Source organism: Bacillus rossius, chromosome 12 (genome assembly GCF_032445375.1).
Source record: "Bacillus rossius redtenbacheri isolate Brsri chromosome 12, Brsri_v3, whole genome shotgun sequence".
Taxonomy (NCBI): Eukaryota; Metazoa; Arthropoda; class Insecta; order Phasmatodea; family Bacillidae; genus Bacillus; species Bacillus rossius.
The window spans coordinates 27,548,858-27,566,868 of NC_086339.1; the positions used below are offsets into that span (position 1 = coordinate 27,548,858).

The window sequence follows — 18,011 nt, forward strand, 5'->3', positions numbered from 1 at the left end:
CATTATGGAACCCTTAACAGTAAAATAGTTTCTGTGTGTTATACACTTTATTAACTATGGATAATATTTATGAGAATAAATTAAATAGTTATGGTTGGAAGGGTCAACTTAAGTTAGAGCTGCCAATGCTATCTCAACATTAGTAATTTAATTCCCTTTAAGAAATTAGCATTTAAAAGTAAATAACTTGTCCCCCTATAAATAATAGCATGACCAGTTTTATATGTGTTATTAAAAGAATCAGGTATGCTATAGCGCAGGTTGTCTTCTTGTAACAATTAATAGAAAGTAACTTCCTTAAGTAATTGCCATACGTGTTTTGGACATTGAATTTTAACCTATAATTTTTGTAGAAATTTAGTATTTATTATATTTGGCTGGATAAGAATTTACTTTTTGTCATTCGAACTGGTTCAACAAACGAAGTATTGTGTAAAATTGTACATTTTTTTTACTATACAAACTCAATCCTTTATTATCTTAGGTAAACGTCGCCAAATCAAAAGAAATAATTTCTAATGGACATGAAGACTATCATCAGAAGAATAGATGGTAAAATGTCTTGATTTTCATTAAGGAATTGGAAATAAAGAACACATAAAATATTTTTTTTTGAAAAAGGATTTTATTTGTATTTTCATTTGTTCGCATGGTTCGTAAACACCACTCGGCGCATGGGTGGCACCTGGGGATTCTCAGCAACCTCAGGAGTGAGCCTCAGGAGTGAGCCTCAGGAGCGAGCCTCAGGCGCGGATGGCGATGCCGGTGGCGGACGAGATCCAGGCGAGGTAGCGGCTGGTGCGCACGTACGATGCCGGGGAGTTGGCCGGGCAGTTCTGGATGCCGAAGGACACGGCTCCCACCAGAGTGAACAGCCCGTCAGCCTCCCTCACGACCAGGGGACCGCCGCTGTCGCCCTGCGAGGCACAAGACGTGACGTCACACCAGGGATACCGCTGGACTACCCCCTCTTACCATTGCTTCCAAGCATTCGAGAACCCTGTAGTGCGAGAAACTCAAATGATTTTTGGTGCTTATGTTAGCTGAAGAGTCTCCTCGACAAGATTAAAAAAACAATCTCTACCTCGGATCCATAATGCGCTATGTCACATAAACCAAATTTTTCATGATAGCAGTTTAAAGAACTTTAAATACTACCTAACTTAATTACTCAAATATTTTCTATCCAAAATATGTGAATTTTCTACATATCGTATATCATAGTGTTGTATGCTACTGGAAAGACGACAAATGGTGGTCAAGTTTATGTTTGAATGTGCATTTTGACCAAAAGTGGACATTAGAGTCTTATTCCTCCGTGGTACAGTTATATGCCTATGACCATGGAGTAAGATGATTGAGTGTGACGTCACTTAAATAATCTTTTATCTAACTATCGCCATATGGCAACGGGAAGCCTTCATTTCACAGACGAGAGAGCCACACCCGAAGTTCCCCGAAGTTCATGCTCGCTTTATTTTTCTGTACCACAACAGGTGTATTTCTTTGGGATGTAGCTTACTCATACGTCATACGCCATGCTATCTCATTGTATATACCGGTGTGGCATTAAATTTTGCGGTCGATTAGGATAGGTAAGCTACATTATAAATACTTTAAAACATTGCGGATGGGTTATATTAGGTAAGTATAGCTACATTAAAAATAATGTAAAATCATTTTATGGTTTCTTAGCAAATAACTTTTTAATATGTAGCTATCCAGTGCTAGGAAACTGTTTACATGATTTCACAGTACCTTTAATGTAGCTATCCTAACCAAATCAACAGTCCACAATTTTTTTAAGTATTTATAATGTAGCTAACCTAACCTAATTGACCATTAGTTACCACGAGTGTTCCAAAATAAACATTCACGGTCACAAGGCAAACGAAAAATATGGTGGCGTACAAATAAATACCGTTGCCTTGTTTATGGTCTTTCCTTTTATCAACACCGCCATATTTATTAACAATGAACAAAAAAAAAACGAAGATGCACGATCGGGCATTTCTCTCTCTCGTCTGTGAAAAGATGGCTTCCCTATGGCAACATTCAAAATATAGCGAAAGATTTATTCGACCAAGCTTGGGAATGGTTAATAAGTATGAATTAGAACTTCCGGCTTGTAAAACAGAACTGCAAAGAGAAGTCAGTCTTTTAGAACTTTTTCCACAATGCAAACAATACACTTCACAAAACGTTATTGGTGTATCACAAACATTGCGTAGGCTATCAGCTGGAAATTAAATCTGATTAATGCAGTATCCATGAAATAATGTGTGCATTGCCACCCCTGGTATATCCACATGTAACTATCTCATTCATGGCCAACTTTGAACATACCCTGGGTCAATCCAGAAAATAAAATAATGTGTAAGACACCTGGGTTAAATTAAAACCATTTTTGATTGTTTTCATTAATTTCTTCAAGCATACAACCATTAAGATATCCACGGAAATATGAGAAAAAAGTAAAACTTCCTTTCCTAAATCTTTGGTTAACAAAGCAAAAAAATGAACAGTTGAGCTACGCTGTGGATTTAAAATTCACCCAGGTAAACAGAAATTTTAAAAATAAAAATTAATTATTTTACAAAAACTGGCGACTACATGAAATCAAATAAAACATTCCTGAATGGCTACTTCTTTAGGAAAGGTAGTTAGGTAGTTGGTTAACATCATCCCATGTTAGAGCAGGTAGCACAACCGCTTGGTACAGATCTAGCCATTTTAAAATTAAAACTTCGATGTTAAGGAACATTAATCAAATAACCAAACGTGAAGGCACAGCAAACATTACAAGATCAAAGCCAATCATCAAGGGTGGGATGCCCCTGGGGCATCATCTGAGGCATGACTCACGTTGCAAGGGCTCCTTCCGTTGGTGCCGATGCTGCAGATGTTGGTGGCTTGAATGGCGGCGCCGAAAGTGCTGGCGCACACGGTGTTCGCAATGACCTGCACTTCGGCGAACAGCAGGTTGGATGAGATAAAGTTGTTAGCTGCGGAATGAAGTACAAATTTATTTTCAAAATTGTTGCTCTAAAAATGCTAATAGTTGATCATCTTCGAATAACCAGAAAACTTAAAAAGTTTACTGTAAACCCAGTATGTAATTTTTTGGTTATAGTATTTCTTTAAACTGAAGTCATACTGATTTATTAATCATTACATAGTGTATTTTCCAAAAGTGCTCAAGAATTCGGCTGAATATCACAAAACCTGTTTTCACTTCTATTGTTCCGAAATTAAGAGGCCGTGTCAGTAAATGTTTATTTCCAATATTCTGCTCTAGAAGTTCTCTCTTTTAACAGTGAGATTTAGTGGCTTTTTCAACCGAAGGAACTGTAGCCGCAGCGCGTGATAAAGCTACTATACCCTTATCACATGATTAGTGGGAAGGTTGACAGCTCGAGTTTACTCGACGAAAAATGTATCTGGTTCCTCGACAATCTGAGAGGATGACAATCTGACCGGCGGCTCACTAGGAAATTGCAGATGCAGGGATTCAGAATCAAGAAACCTCACTTTAACAAATGTAGTATGAGTCGTATCTAAAACTAAAACTAAAAATTTTAATACTTTAAACGTATCGGAATACAATTAATCTTCAAACATGTGGTAATTATTCTTTATCTGGATGTAATAGTCCGTGAAAAATAATGTTAGTTGACATTAAAAAGTATACGAAATTCATCATGTAACGTTTTAAAAGGATAATAACATAAATGCATATGCTTAGATATTGCATATGCATCACACACAATCTAAATACAATCTCACTTAAGTCAGACTACCTAATTTTTTACAATGCACCATCATACAGTTTAACAGAGGTAGGTGAACCTCTTATCGACGTTGTTTCAAAGAATTTAAATTTACAAATATTACTATTTATCTTAATACGATATGTAGCCTACCTTTATGAATACGAACATACAAAAAAAATATTGAATTTATCACATTACACAAGACTAAAACACTAACAAAACTTAATTTTATACATTGCTGTAGCATATTAGAAGACGAAATAACTCACAAGACTAACATTAAGAGGGCTGCATTACAAATTTACTTTACAGAGAAGAAAATATCCTTTCAGGATATTTCATTACCTCATTGATTACATAATACTGCCGTTGATGTGATCGTAGATATAAAGTATTTAAAAAATATATTCCATTATGTTTATGTAAATATTTTGAAAACGTTATTGCTTAAAGATGCTCATTATTTAAATAATAACGAATTTTTTACTTTTATGTACTGAACAAACAAAATACTTATAAGTTAATAAGAATAAGCTTAGTTGAGTAACATCTTCAATTTGTATTGAATTCAATGTACATATCGAAAATCATGTACAATGAATGCAACAGATTGAATTCAATAAATATTTGATCTTGTGAAACGGCCATAATATTGATGTAGATTAGGGACCGGAAAAATTCGCGGTTTCGACGGCCTTCAGGATAGACTGCACATTCCCCTGTACACTCGGGCAAATAACGGCAGTTCATTTGCTGCTGACTTGTTAGTCGTCTCAGCTTGTTTGTCTGTGATTCGATCCTTCTTTGGTTGGTGTTTTATAATTGGTTGAGATTCGTCCAGATGAACAGTAAGCCAATAGCAAAATCATCTAAAAGGTATATGTATTTGACTTCTAGCCTATCGCCGAATGAATCCGCGAATTTTTCCGGTCTCTATTAATTATAGATGCTCACATGCATCGTGAGAGTCCGTATAAAGCCTATTACAATTCTATAAGTATACATTAAAATGCTTTTAAAATATACATGTGTAATATAATTAAAACTTGTTTAAGTAAGATCATCACAAAAAAAATGAAAATCCTTCAACAGTAAGTGATGTTTTATAAGATTTTAACAAAACACATCTTACAATAAGAGAATACTAATCATACCACATAATTCAACACAAAATATACATTCCAGTAGGCGCTACGTAAAAACAACTTCTATTTTTATGCTGATTACTCTGCATTGTTTTATATATATATATCATTATTTCTAACTTTTAATATTCTCTACACATTAACTGAAATTACTTATTTACAGAGTCTTAGCTAATGTTGGTCTGGACCACATACAGTTCGTACGATATCTCTACGCAAAACACATACAGTTCATTATTAGTAATATCAATTATATTTCATGAACATAATGAAATTAGTATAGGCCCTAGGTTGTTCACTGTTAATTGAGTACTTCTGAAGTATTTTCATTGTGAGTTAACATACATACCAAATGCCATTCTTCCAGTAAAGTTACAAAGAAGACAACAAGATAATATAAATATGTATGTAGTACCATATTTTAAACTCCTATTAAATGAATAATAACTCAATCTCTATTCTGGACTATTAAGTAATAATTTTATTACTGTTATTTATAACTTAAATAAAATGACAACTAACAAATTAGTAAAAAATAGAATTACGTGCGATATAGTGTGACATTTGTACTTGGACGGCAAACGAATATAATAAAATGTCTATGAGAATGTTAACTTTACTCATTATTATGGAAAGAAACAAAATGGGCAGATAAGCATATTCTACGCTGACATTTAAAAATGCTCAATTCAAAATGAACATTCCCTAGCAAGAAAATTTATTTTATATCACCACAAAAAATCAAACTGTTGCGTCATTTTCCCGATGACAAACAAAAAAGTTGTATGGTCGCGAATAATACATTCGTATAGCGTCACATCAGCGGAATATTCCCTTGGCATAAATGTGTGAAGTCTGTGGCACTTATGGAGAAGTAAACCTTCGCTCGAACACAAAAACAAATGAACGAACAGCTTTTTTTTTTGATAAGATGTGCAATCGGAGACCCCTGGGGTGGTTGAAGAGTGTCAGGTCCGTCGCCAGACCAGATAGTAAAAGCTCAGGGGCTGAGGATAGAAAAGGCATATCTCCAAATTATTAAGTATAAATGTTGTCATGTAATTGTTAAAGACTTGATTACACCCAGGTTTATAAACCCATCATGATCATGAAGACACTGATCGGAAGGTAATGTGCAATACATTTCAATGGCGTTTTCAGTTTTTGCTAAATAATTATAAATATAAGCAAAATTTCAATGTATCTGGACAAATCAAAATATTGATAATATTATTTTCATCACAGAAATAATATATGATATGATAACTAAATTTGAAAAAAGCGGTTATGTTAAATGTATTGTATACTTTCAGTAGGCAAAATTTCCGGCCCCTACCTCTTATAGACTTTGAGAAAAACTGCCTTTTAAAATAACATTGATATAGATAGGAGCGCAAATTTGTGACACGGCCTCTTAAATTGTGAAGTTAGAATTTTGATTTTCGGTTATTCAATGACAAATAATATGATTTTTTTTTAATTGAAATTTTTTTTGTTAAACTAGTTGGAGCAATTTACACGCTTTATATTAACTTCACCTGTATGTTTGTTTGTTTGTTTGTATGTTTTTTGTATGTTTGTAACCGTCTCATTTGGGTGCGATTTTGACCCACTTTAAACGGCCAGATTTCATTGAAACTTTGTAGATTTATCGAGGACCGATGACAATACACTAATTTGATAAGATTATTCCATTAATCAATTTGCAAAATAAGATTTTTGTCAATTAATAGGTAAAATGAAATAAAGACATATATGTACAGAAAACCATTTCGCTCATGTGCGAACTCTTTTCTTCCAGTTTGTCTTTGGCGCAATATAAACAAAGCCTACTATATATTGTGACATTTAATTAAATCAAACGCGAGAGTGGGTTATGATTATTGTGAACAATATACTTTCTTGAAGAGAATATTATCTATATTTGTAAAAAATATGAAGAAAAAAAAACCTGAACTAAGTGCTTTAAATGTTGTTTCTTTCGTTAAAAGGAGAAACACAATTACGTCTTTGTTTCATTTTACCAATTAACCGAGAGTTATTATTATAAAACAACATTTTCTGCAAATATTTCACGAAACATGGAAAAATTGAAGTTTGATTTAGCTGTGAAACCAGCAGCAGATGGGAAATCAAACACCATATGCATAACCTCAATAGCTACACCTGACAAGCAAATTTTTGAAATTCCACTTCAACACCAACCTGCAAATCTACACCAAGCAGTTACAAATACTCCAAACTATGCCAAGGTCAGTAAATCATTAAATAAAAAACATCAAACACGGAAAATATGGATACGTTTTACAGATGATATATCCAAAAACATATTTGGATAGAGAGTAAACCTTAAGAGTTTAAGGATTTTTACCTGGAAGAAATTGAGGGAAAAAAAAACACTTTTATAAATAAACCAAACTAAAAAGTAGAAAATAAATAATAGTTTAAAAAACTAAAAAAAAACACGCTTTATATAGAAAACCAAACTAAAAAATAGAAAATAAATTTTTATAAATTTGAATTAAGAGTAGTGTAAAAAATTTTTATAAATATAAATTAATAATAGTGTAAATAAGAAAATAATGCATTTTATTTAAAAAAAAAGAGCGTGGGGTGCTTTTTAAGATATTATCGAAATGATAATCCTTCTACCCATATCTGTTAATAAAATATTTATAACTATTGATACCAAGCACCACACATTTTTTTAAAATAAAAATATTATTTTCTTATTTACACTATTATTAATTTATATTTATAAAAAAATTTACACTACTCTTAATTCAAATTTATTAAAATTTATTTTCTATTTTTTAGTTTGGTTTTCTATATCAAGCGTGTTTTTTAGTTTTTTAAACTATTATTTATTTATTAACGCACGCGCTATATAGACAAAAAGCGCTTATAATTTCTCGAAGTAGGTCAGTAAAAGAAGCAAGATATTAATTATACTATTTTAATAGTCTTTTTAACTCTATTGGAAATATTTATCTAAATAATTAATCATTTCAATAACAATACTTTCAAGACTGTAAATAATGTAACATTCGCTACACTAAGAAAAACTAAATGACAGTAATATTTAATAATTTTTTTAAGTAAAAAAATAAAGTTTAATTTATTATTATTACCAATTTATGTAAAAAAAATTTATCATGAAATTACATCTATTGTGTGAAGTGATAGATTTAAATTTTCAAACTAATTGTAGATATTAGTCTTAAAATTATATTAAATCCTTCGGCATGCATACTTCAGAAACTTTAGGCAACACGCTACAATTGAAAATCTTCTGGCTATAGTTATTTGTGGGAATGTTAGATGAAAACATGCAGTGTGTGAAAATGTTATGTTATTTGCACAATTAATTTAGACGTTAATCCCTAGTACTTATACCCAAACCTACCGCTGTTGATTCTTCCGAAGCCGCTGACGATCGCAGCTGCCCCGGCGAAGGTGGTAGCGGCCTGTGCGTTGCGGGGAAGCCTCACAGCGTTTATGAAGTCTGAAACAAAACAGAGAATCATATTTATTTGCCATGTTTACTATTCTACATGACGCATATCGTTCACTTGTGGAAACGAGGCAAAGAGTTTTCAAATCTGTAACACACATTATATATATGATGAGTCCAAGATGCGCAGTAAAACAATTGTTTGGTCCCAAAAATTGTCAACAGAAATTTCAAGTGATCGCATTTGGCATGATAGAGGTATAACCCTAAAAATATACGGAATGGTTGTCACTTATTAAGTTGACGTCACTTTCGTTATAAAGTTGTTAGAAAAACAAACCATAGTTTTTTGACGTGACAACGTCTAATAAATCGATGAACGCTGGCTGCACGCACGAAAAATTGTCCCACTACAGATGTCCCACTACGGATGTCCCACTACGGATGTGTCCTGTTTTGCTCATTGTACGCATGCGTGGCATCTCTCTTCCACTCGATTGGAAGAACAATCGAATTGACTTTTCAATCAAATTTTCGTCGTTTGAATTATTAATATTATGTAATTTAACGATCGTTCACCGATTTGCAGCCGACAATATATTTTTAATTTCTCGCCTACCAATATATGAAATAAATATGGCGGACTACATACGTTTTTAAAACTCCCATAACACAAAACAAAAATTTTATAAATGTGTATACATCATCTGAAACAGCAGCTTTTAATATGGCCTCTTGGCTGAGTGGTCAGCTGCGTACAATATCATTTCTAAGGTGACGGTTCGGATCTCGGCCGATGCGAATATTTTTTTTATACTTGTAAAAATAAATACCGCGCGTGACACTTCAAAAGAAATAAATATATTTGAATTAATGAATGCAAATAAAAGTAAATTTATTAATTAAATTGTACATTTCATTTCACTCCTTTGTATCCATACAAAATAATGATAATTCAACAAAAATAATTCAATTTTATTTATAAAAGTATGCAGAGGTAGATTTTATCATACAAAAGATAGAAAAATTTAAAAAAATTCTTCCTCAAAGAATATAATATTTTTAATGCCTAAATGGTTTGGTTGCAAAAACCTATTACGGCTTAGTATCAGGCCGAATATATTCCCTTTTCTTCTGGATCAATCATTTCATCCATGTTTTGTTATGACGTTGTTACGTTAAACTATCGTCCGTAAACCGACTTTACAAACAACCATTTTTTTAATATTTTTTTTTTAATTTCGTGAAAGAAACTCACTAAGTAGAACAGTAATGACAATAATAATTGTTAAATTAAATTGTTTAACAACAATTCAGCAAGTAAGCATTTTAAACTGCATCATAACTAAAAGGTGTTTCTAAACCGATGGTAAATATGGGTAGGGGGTCGCAATCAATTTTACTTCACTTATTTACAAAGCAAAGATTGAACGCAGAACCATGTCTTCTTCCCTCCATGGTTAGCACTTTCATGTAGAAGGTGTTTTGATGGTTCGCGACAGAAAAATTTAAACATAAACTGACTCAAATAACTTTTATGCATTAAATAACATTAACACACTCGTATGGCTAACAGGTAACCATATTTAATAAAATATATGGGCAATCAAAATTGGCATAATGTGTACGATGAGAGAATCGGTTACATAATTAAGCCTACTAGTCTGTAAAGAAACATTGTAACTGGACTATTGGAAATAACTTAATTTTGTGGACTATTCTAAAAATAATGCTCTTAATAATAAATAAGGGTTCTTCGTAGAAACGACTGTGCCGGAAATTAGGAACTTCGGCACGTTTTGATTATAATTTTAAATAATTTTTGTAAGAATTTTTTTTTCTATATATTTTGGTTACCATAGGGTGATACTCTTTGTAAGGCTGGTGTACTCTACGTTGTAAAACTTTGTGCCAGTGGCCCGAAGCACCTTTCTTAGGGACCTATCCGATTTTTTTTGCTAGTCGAATGTAGACGTTAGCAGCCCGTATGGCGTTTCTCTCGCCTGCAGTCACGTCCCGGGTTTGTATTATTAATTCCCTGCATGAATAAAACAGCATAGAGCAGCTTCTGGCCTGCAAGCTCTTTTTCTTAGAGACCCGCTGAGACTAGCGTGTCACAGCACGAACGAGGATCCCGTGGACCTCCGTTCCCAGCCTCGTGGCGTTTTTTGTCCACCCTCCCCCCACTCTTAATTCTAAGAATCCTTAACCGGGATCATTGACCGTACGTGAACTCGCCAAGACGATGGCCTAATCCAAGGACATCGCCCTTGTGCTACAGAGCCCTCAACGACACCTAGCGACAGGAAAAAGTAACTTCGGCCCTGGTCGCCAGCGCGCAGAGCACACGCTCGCGACACCTGGTGGCGAGTCAGCTCAATTCCTCAGTTAGTTCCCCTTTACGCCGCTAGAAAGCAGCGCCGCGGCGCCATAAGGCCCTATGCTTCCTTCTCGCGGCCTGTAATAGTCGATTGTATGGTGCTTTCTGTACCCGCCGGTAGAGACCGCAGCAGTCGTCCTTCGGCGCAAACAACTGAACTCGTGGCTACGACCACTCGGTTACCTTCGGATGTGTTCGGCATAGAACCGAACCTTCCCCATCCTTTTCCCTAGGGCCGACCGTCCGTTTTAATTAGAAGTTTTATCCGCCACCGGGATTTAGTACTTTGACTTCGGCTACTACCGCGTCATCTCGGCGTCCTCTGTGTTAAGAGGCTTTTCGCGGCAATGGCGAATTCGTGTTCATAAGATATGTAGTCAGCAGGTTTAAGGGATGTGATCCCAGCTAAATTTCAGTAGTAGCCAGTAGCCAGTCAGTAGAAACAATTAGTACAAGTCATGTCTTAGTTTATACTTTATTCATTTTTTTATTATTCCAAATGACGATTTCTGGCATGTCATCCGCGGTATTTTCGGTCCGCGCCATTTGATTGTCGGCGCGAGACATCTCCTGAGCCCTGGAGCTACACCCTGTTTGGAGAATAATCCTGTATTATTCCTCCCCGAATCCCCGTTTGTTGGCCTTTTCGCGCCGACTGTGTTTGACTGTCTGGAAGCAGGTCTAATTCGTCTAAATTGACTTGTGTTTCAGACAGGGTCCAAGTGTGGGGGGACGAATTTGCTCCCAGCATGTTGTGGTGGGCATCGAGCTCCGAGTCTCTTTAGAAGAGATCTTTCCAGGCCCGACATCTTACCTTGAAGACCCGGGTGATAATTTAAAGAGAACATCTCCCCCTTTGAATCTACGAACTAAATTAACTCAATGACTGGCCTACCAGCGAACAGTGCCTTAAGAACTTAATCGACGAGAATATGTAAAATCAATGAGACTGTTATTTATGTGATTATCTAAGGAATCTAATAAGGTGGAATATTTCAATTTTGTTTTTGTTTATCATAATATAATATAAATATGTTATTAATAATATCAGGCCGGCCCTCCTTCTTGTTATGTGTTAATTTCCTTAATTTTAATACCAAAACAAAGAAAAAAAGTTTTAATTTACATTTTATAGTAAAACAGGGAACCTATAGACCAAGCTATTTATGTAGGGTTTATTTATTTATAATACACCTTATTCTATTTAAACAATCCACTAGCTCCCAAGTTGCTTTTGTACAGGTAGTTACAAATTGTCTTGTTCTCCACCTCATGCCATCTCTGGTAAATAACTTTATTTTTTTTATTATTTGTGCCCAGCAGTTTCCAAGGCCTTTTTAATTAATTTAAAATAATTTCTTTCTGAGGCACGAGGGGCGTAACACTCTTAGGTGAAGAATTTTCTAAAATCCTCCCTTAGTGCTCGTTACGTTATATGAGGAACTCCTGTGCAAAATATAATACTTCTAGAACCATAGGATTTATGTAGAGTTATGTTTTTGTCACAAATAAAAAATACGTCTGTATCAATGATAGCTTGTACAACATATTTTAAAAATCTTATTTTTAAGTGTAAAACCTTATACTATATAAATTGTAAATAAAAATACAATTAACTACTTTTTGTTATAACAATCTACCAAGTTGGTATTTGTATTAAATAAAAAAACTAAGCTTAGTAGTTATTTCTTTATTTATATTATGTTTTCTTTATTAACTGATGTATTTGCTGGATAAAACATTCGTAACAATATTTGGTTTATTTATTAGTTATAAAATAACACAAAATTATAAACTTACTAATAACAACTGCTTTAATGTAATCGTGGTATACAGAAACATTTGAAACATGTTCCACTTTTAAATATACTTAAACAATCAATTATGTCACCTGGAGTAGAAAATTAAATAAATTGTTTCTATCTTTTAAGAAATTATTCTGCATTCATAATCACCAACCATATATGTGAAAGGCCAGACTGCCAAGTCTACGCAGTATTACTAATTTTGTTCGTTGGGATACGCTGCAATAGTTTTCTATGAGTTGATGGTTGTGATCATTTTTTACATCTTAAACGTTGTATTTTTTATATTTTATAAGATTATCAATACACTTGGCTCTATAAAATCTTCCTACAAAAATTACACCGTGGTGAAGGCTTATAAGGGTTCCCAATGAGTATCAGATTTTAACTTCACTGTTCACAGACCTCCCATAGCTGTAGTTTGACTAACAGGTATGTTTATAAAATTTGTGCTTACATTTTTTGAAACCTTTTCTCTGCATTTTAGAATTGTTCTCCTTAGCTCTGACTCAACCACTGTCTCAACATACTTATACAGAGCGTATATTACGGCCTTTTTTTCTTATCATTCTTTCCACACAAGCAAACGTACGATCACAAGGCAGTTTTTTTATGTCCATGCACAGGACAATTTTCGAAAAATATTACCTACCTAATTTTCTAATATCTATAAGGCAGTTTATTACTCTTGTTTCTAACGGTACATCCATCTCGGTGCAGTACAAACGTTGTTTTTTAAAACTTTGTTGAGTTACATCATGAATCAATGAACAATGGTGCTCGTGCAGAAAACCAATACATTAGAACGAAATAAAACTACTTTAATTGTAGGACTCATGAGGTGTTTTGTAAAAAAGAGGCTATGCTGTTATATTTCATATAGGTAAGTTTTTCAAAAAGTGTACTCATGCTGTTCGTGGAGTTATATGGTTGAATTTTTTAAACAAATACTATAAAATAATAGTTTACATTTAAACATGCGCAATAAATTGTAAGTACTTAAATCTTCCATCTGCGAGAAATATTTTTCTGGATAGAATTGAAAAAAAATTCCCTCTTGACATAGCCTACAGGTGTAGGTAGATTTCGAAGCACCTTCGTATTCTGGAAACTTCTATAAACTTCACGAAAATTTATTAAACTTAATATACATATCATATTTTTCTTCAATATCCAATATTCCAAAATAATCGCTAAAACATTTTCTCATATTCCATGTAGCGGAAATGTTTCTAATGATTTTAACTCCATGCATCCAGAATTTAAGAGCTTAGAACGATTGTTCATATTATGCCTACTGAGGAAGTTGTGAATTGTTTCCCCTTCAAACTCTATTTTTTCCCCTTGCAGTAAAACGTAGACGTGTAAAAATTTTCTTTGGACTAAGGCTTAGAATAATATTAACATGGTTTAAAATAAATTTGAACAAATTAGATCGTACAGAAGTTGAATTTTTTTTAAAATTAAAACTTTCCCTGTTTTTAGTGCAGCAGTTCATCTCATCAAAAATTTTTTCAGCCAATAGTTTGAGATAATATTTAGTGTTTTTACAATAAATTATAACGGATTTGATAGTATACCTACTAAATTTTTTTTTTAAATGTCAATTCTTTTATTTTCACCCTTTGCAATAATAATTGGTCGTAACAAAAATGTATTTTGACAAAAGTTTTTGATATAAATCCAAAGAGTTATAACACGTTCAAACATATGCGATATTTGACATATTATGGGAGATATAGTGATTTTACTGTTTTTCAAAAAAAACTTTCACATTTTAACCGCTTTTGTAGAATTCGGCGCATTAACGAATCCGACCGAGATTTTCCATATTTAATTTTATGTATCAGTTTAGAAGTGATTTGTGAAAAATTACGGCAGTTATCGTGTCCGTATAAAATTTGAGTTGACGATGGTTTTGGGGGATATGGACAATGAAACGAAAAACAATACAAAACTATTTCTAGAAGTCGCACTATAGTAATGGTTACAGTAGGTAGTCTCTCTTCGAAATCTACCTAAAATAGCCTATACCTTGTATTTAACAATCTGTTCTTTTTTCACGAGGTGATTTTACTCACTCTTAGATCTTACTCGGATAGATATCTCACTAGATTTGCACAACAAAATTTATTTCCGAAGGTTGAATATATCTTAATGGATCATAAAGACCTTATTTTTTTTGGCCATGGATAAAACTCGAGTGCCTTAGATTCTGCAAAACCGTTGATAAACTTAAGGTTGGATGTATTGACCTAGTTTTCTATATATTGAGTGATTTTTTGGCAATAGTTTGGAAAATTTTGATGGTCAAAGTTAAAGGTCGTAATCAAAGATGGCCGCCTTGACGTCACAATTCAAGATGGCGGACACCGACACCGACACCACGCACAGGCATCAGGCGCAGGAGGAACTATTTATTATACACTACTGAGCTTGTGTTAAAACTTAGAAAGCTTAAAAAATAAAATTTGATTTAAGCAACTATTTCTTTGTGTGTACCGAGAATTCTCATAATAACCTACAGAGATAAGAACTTGGCTTTTAACGAAAGAGCTGATAACAAGGAATCCCCTGCTCTTGCCATATCTTTTGCATGCTCAGGTAAAATCAGACTTTTGTTGATTCATATCAGACAGTTCAAAGGAACCATACAAGTTTCTCAGAGAAAACTATTGTCTGTGTGACATGGGATTACAAATATGAGTGTAAATAGTTAAGGAAGTATGTCATTTTAATTATTCGAAGATATTGAATCAAAATAGCAAAGCGTTGTTACATTACTTTAATTTGTAATTTATATTTTCCCCATACATGGGAGGTAGGTACTCAATTTTAGACTAGAGTACTTCCATCTTAAAATTTTCGAAAATTTCACACTAAGAGGAAGGAAAAAAACAGGTTTTACAACAAAAAATCTGTGAAGCTAATCAGGAAAAAGTTTAAACATATCAGAATAATAATAAACTAAACAATATACCTAACTACTATTATCTTTGAAAGATTTGTGCAATGGGGGTGCATGACTTGATGTAAATTTTTGGACATACGCCATTGCTAACACTTTTTCTGTAGAAGACTAACACTTTTTCTGTTGTGCTGAATTTTTTTTGGGTTCAATATTTTTGTGCTGTCATCATTTGTGAGGGATTTCATTGTTTTATTCTGTTTGGGATATATATATATATATATATAGTGTTTCGTCTTTTCGTTTCGTCGTGTTTTTGTCCCGTTTCAACCGTTGTGCTGAATTTTTTTGGGTTCAATATGTTTGTGTCGTCATCATTTGTGGTTTTTTTTCGTTCTCTTAGTACATTTTTCTTTGTTTTTCTTTGTTTGTTGACCATATTACTGTTATTGAATATTTTGTGGTGTTTATATCCTGTTGACAACAGCAATTTTTTGGTTAATTTTTTGTTTTGTTTTGGGCATTTTTATTTATTTTTTATTAGTTTTCTTCTACAGAAAAAGTGTTAGCAATGGCGTATGTCCAAAAATACACATCAAGTCACTGTTGTGCTGAATTTTTTTTTGGTTTCAATATTTTTGTGCTGTCATCATTTGTGAGGGTTTTTATTGTTTTATTCTGTTTTGGAAAAATATTGTGTTTGTTTCGTCTTTTAGTTTCGTCGTGTTTTTTGTCCCGTGTCAACCGTTGTGCTGAATTATGCTGAATTATTTTCCTGTGATGAATCGCACCTGTGTTTTCGTACCATGTGCGTCACTGCCTGAGGACGGAAACGAATAGCAGTTCCCGAAACTTCGCTTGTTTCTGTTTTGGATAAACTATTGTGTTTGCTTCGTCTTTTCGGTTTGTCGTGTTTTATGTCTCGTTTTAACTGTTGTGCTTAATTTTTTTTGGGTTCAATATTTTTGTGCTGTCATCATTTGTGAGGGTTTTTTTTATTGTTTTATTCTGTTTTGGAAACATATTGTGTTTGTTTCGTCTTTTCGTTTCGACGTGTTTTTGTCCCGTTTCAACCGTTGTGCTGAATTTTTTTGGGTTTATTTTTTTTGTGTCATCATTTGTGGGTGTTTTTTCGTTCTCTTAGTACATTTTTCTGTGTTTTTCTTTGTTTGTTGACCATATTACTGTTACGGAATATTTTGTGGTGTATATATCCTGTTGACAACAGCAATGTTTTTCTTAATTTGTGTTTTTTGTCTTTTGGGTATTTTTATTTATTTTTATTAGTTTTCTTCTACAGAAAAAGTGTTAGCAATAGCGTATGTCCAAAAATTTACATCAAGTCATACCTAACTACATTTGTTTTTTAATGTATGTTAATTTTAATAATAAGGGGTATGAATGGGGAATGCTAAAGTGAGGCAAAAATTAAATGACTAAATGTGACACACATAAAGAGTTACGTATATTATGTATTTTCCATTTGCTAAAATTTTATTATCGCTAAAATATTATTACTGAAGCTAACAAAACAGTTCCTGAGAAAGATATTTCATTTTAATTATATTTATGCACAAAACTTTCAATACTATTTGCCCAAAAATTTGGCATTTAATTAAAAATAATAATACTTGTGCATAAAAATTTCAAATTCCTTTACATGAATAATTGGCATGTAATTAAAATACTTAATCAGTTTCCATTAGAAATAAAATTTTCAGTGTCGTCAAAAAAGCCACATGGACGAAAACTGACAGTTGCTGAGATATATTTTGGTACTTAATGCTTTTCCAATGCATAAGTTGTTCGCGAGTATCGCGTACTCAAAATGTAGGTACATGTTTTCGCTGAGCATGACAAGTCATTTTGTAAATTGTATAGGGAAGCCATCAACGGCGAACAAAGTCGCGGCGTGAAAACAATGGGTTGTATACCAGCATAAAACGCGAATGAAACCACGCACAAAAAAAACTATAACTAAGTATCTTATCGTGTATATTTTTTTCTTTGCTTATATTGCGCGAGTTTTGCTGTTTAACTCTTTAGCGGAATGTTTATAATAAACAAGAATTCTAGCTTGCACTTTCTTGACTATCACGGAAATGTTCAGAATTCCAAATTTGTGCTTGCAAAATTCTTATTGAACTACTACTACCTTAAATATCATACAATTGTACATGGAATTTGTTTGATTTTATTGATAGGTTTTGTTTTAAGTAGTATATCGAGCCTATAAGTTTGTGCTTTGTGTCGCGCTGTCTCAGTATGATGGCACATTTAAGTGCTGAACTTGTGCGTATGAACAGCAAGCCATGCCAGAGATTGGGTGGCAACCTTCAGTGGTGCTTCCCCCTTGCCTCATTGGACGCCTCATTTCAACATATGATCTCTATCTTTTATCTTGAATTATTATGACCAAGAGTGTTAAGATTAGATAGAGGAAACGGATTATCATAGGTCAAGTGTTACATTGTTCATTTACCTTAAATAATTTAGAAAAAAATTGTTAAAATAAGTGATAGCATTAATGATACACAGACAATGCC

The 18,011-nt window shown here is 33.3% G+C and overlaps 1 protein-coding gene across 1 annotated transcript; it reads right to left on the bottom strand.

The window, feature by feature from the left end:
* Nucleotides 1–741: 741 nt before the first annotated feature.
* On the bottom strand, nt 742–10,954 carry LOC134537279 (chymotrypsin-like protease CTRL-1). Its single transcript, XM_063377552.1, has 4 exons — nt 10,864–10,954; nt 8,325–8,423; nt 2,866–3,005; nt 742–917 (listed from the first exon to the last, which is right to left on the bottom strand). The coding sequence occupies exons 1-4, from the start codon at nt 10,952–10,954 to the stop codon at nt 744–746; spliced, it is 504 nt and encodes a 167-aa protein (XP_063233622.1). The 3' UTR covers nt 742–743.
* Between the last annotated feature and the right edge of the window lie 7,057 nt (nt 10,955–18,011).

Excerpts from the sequence above, each read along its gene's own strand:
- LOC134537279 (XM_063377552.1), bottom strand. The coding sequence starts at position 10,954 with ATGCCGAACACATCCGAAGGTAACCGAGTGGTCGTAGCCACGAGTTCA. Across the intron at positions 8,424-10,863 it reads GCTGCGGTCTCTACCGGCGG|ACTTCATAAACGCTGTGAGG; the intron begins GTACAGAAAGCA and ends GTTTTGTTTCAG. Across the intron at positions 918-2,865 it reads ACGGAAGGAGCCCTTGCAAC|GGCGACAGCGGCGGTCCCCT; the intron begins GTGAGTCATGCC and ends TGTGCCTCGCAG.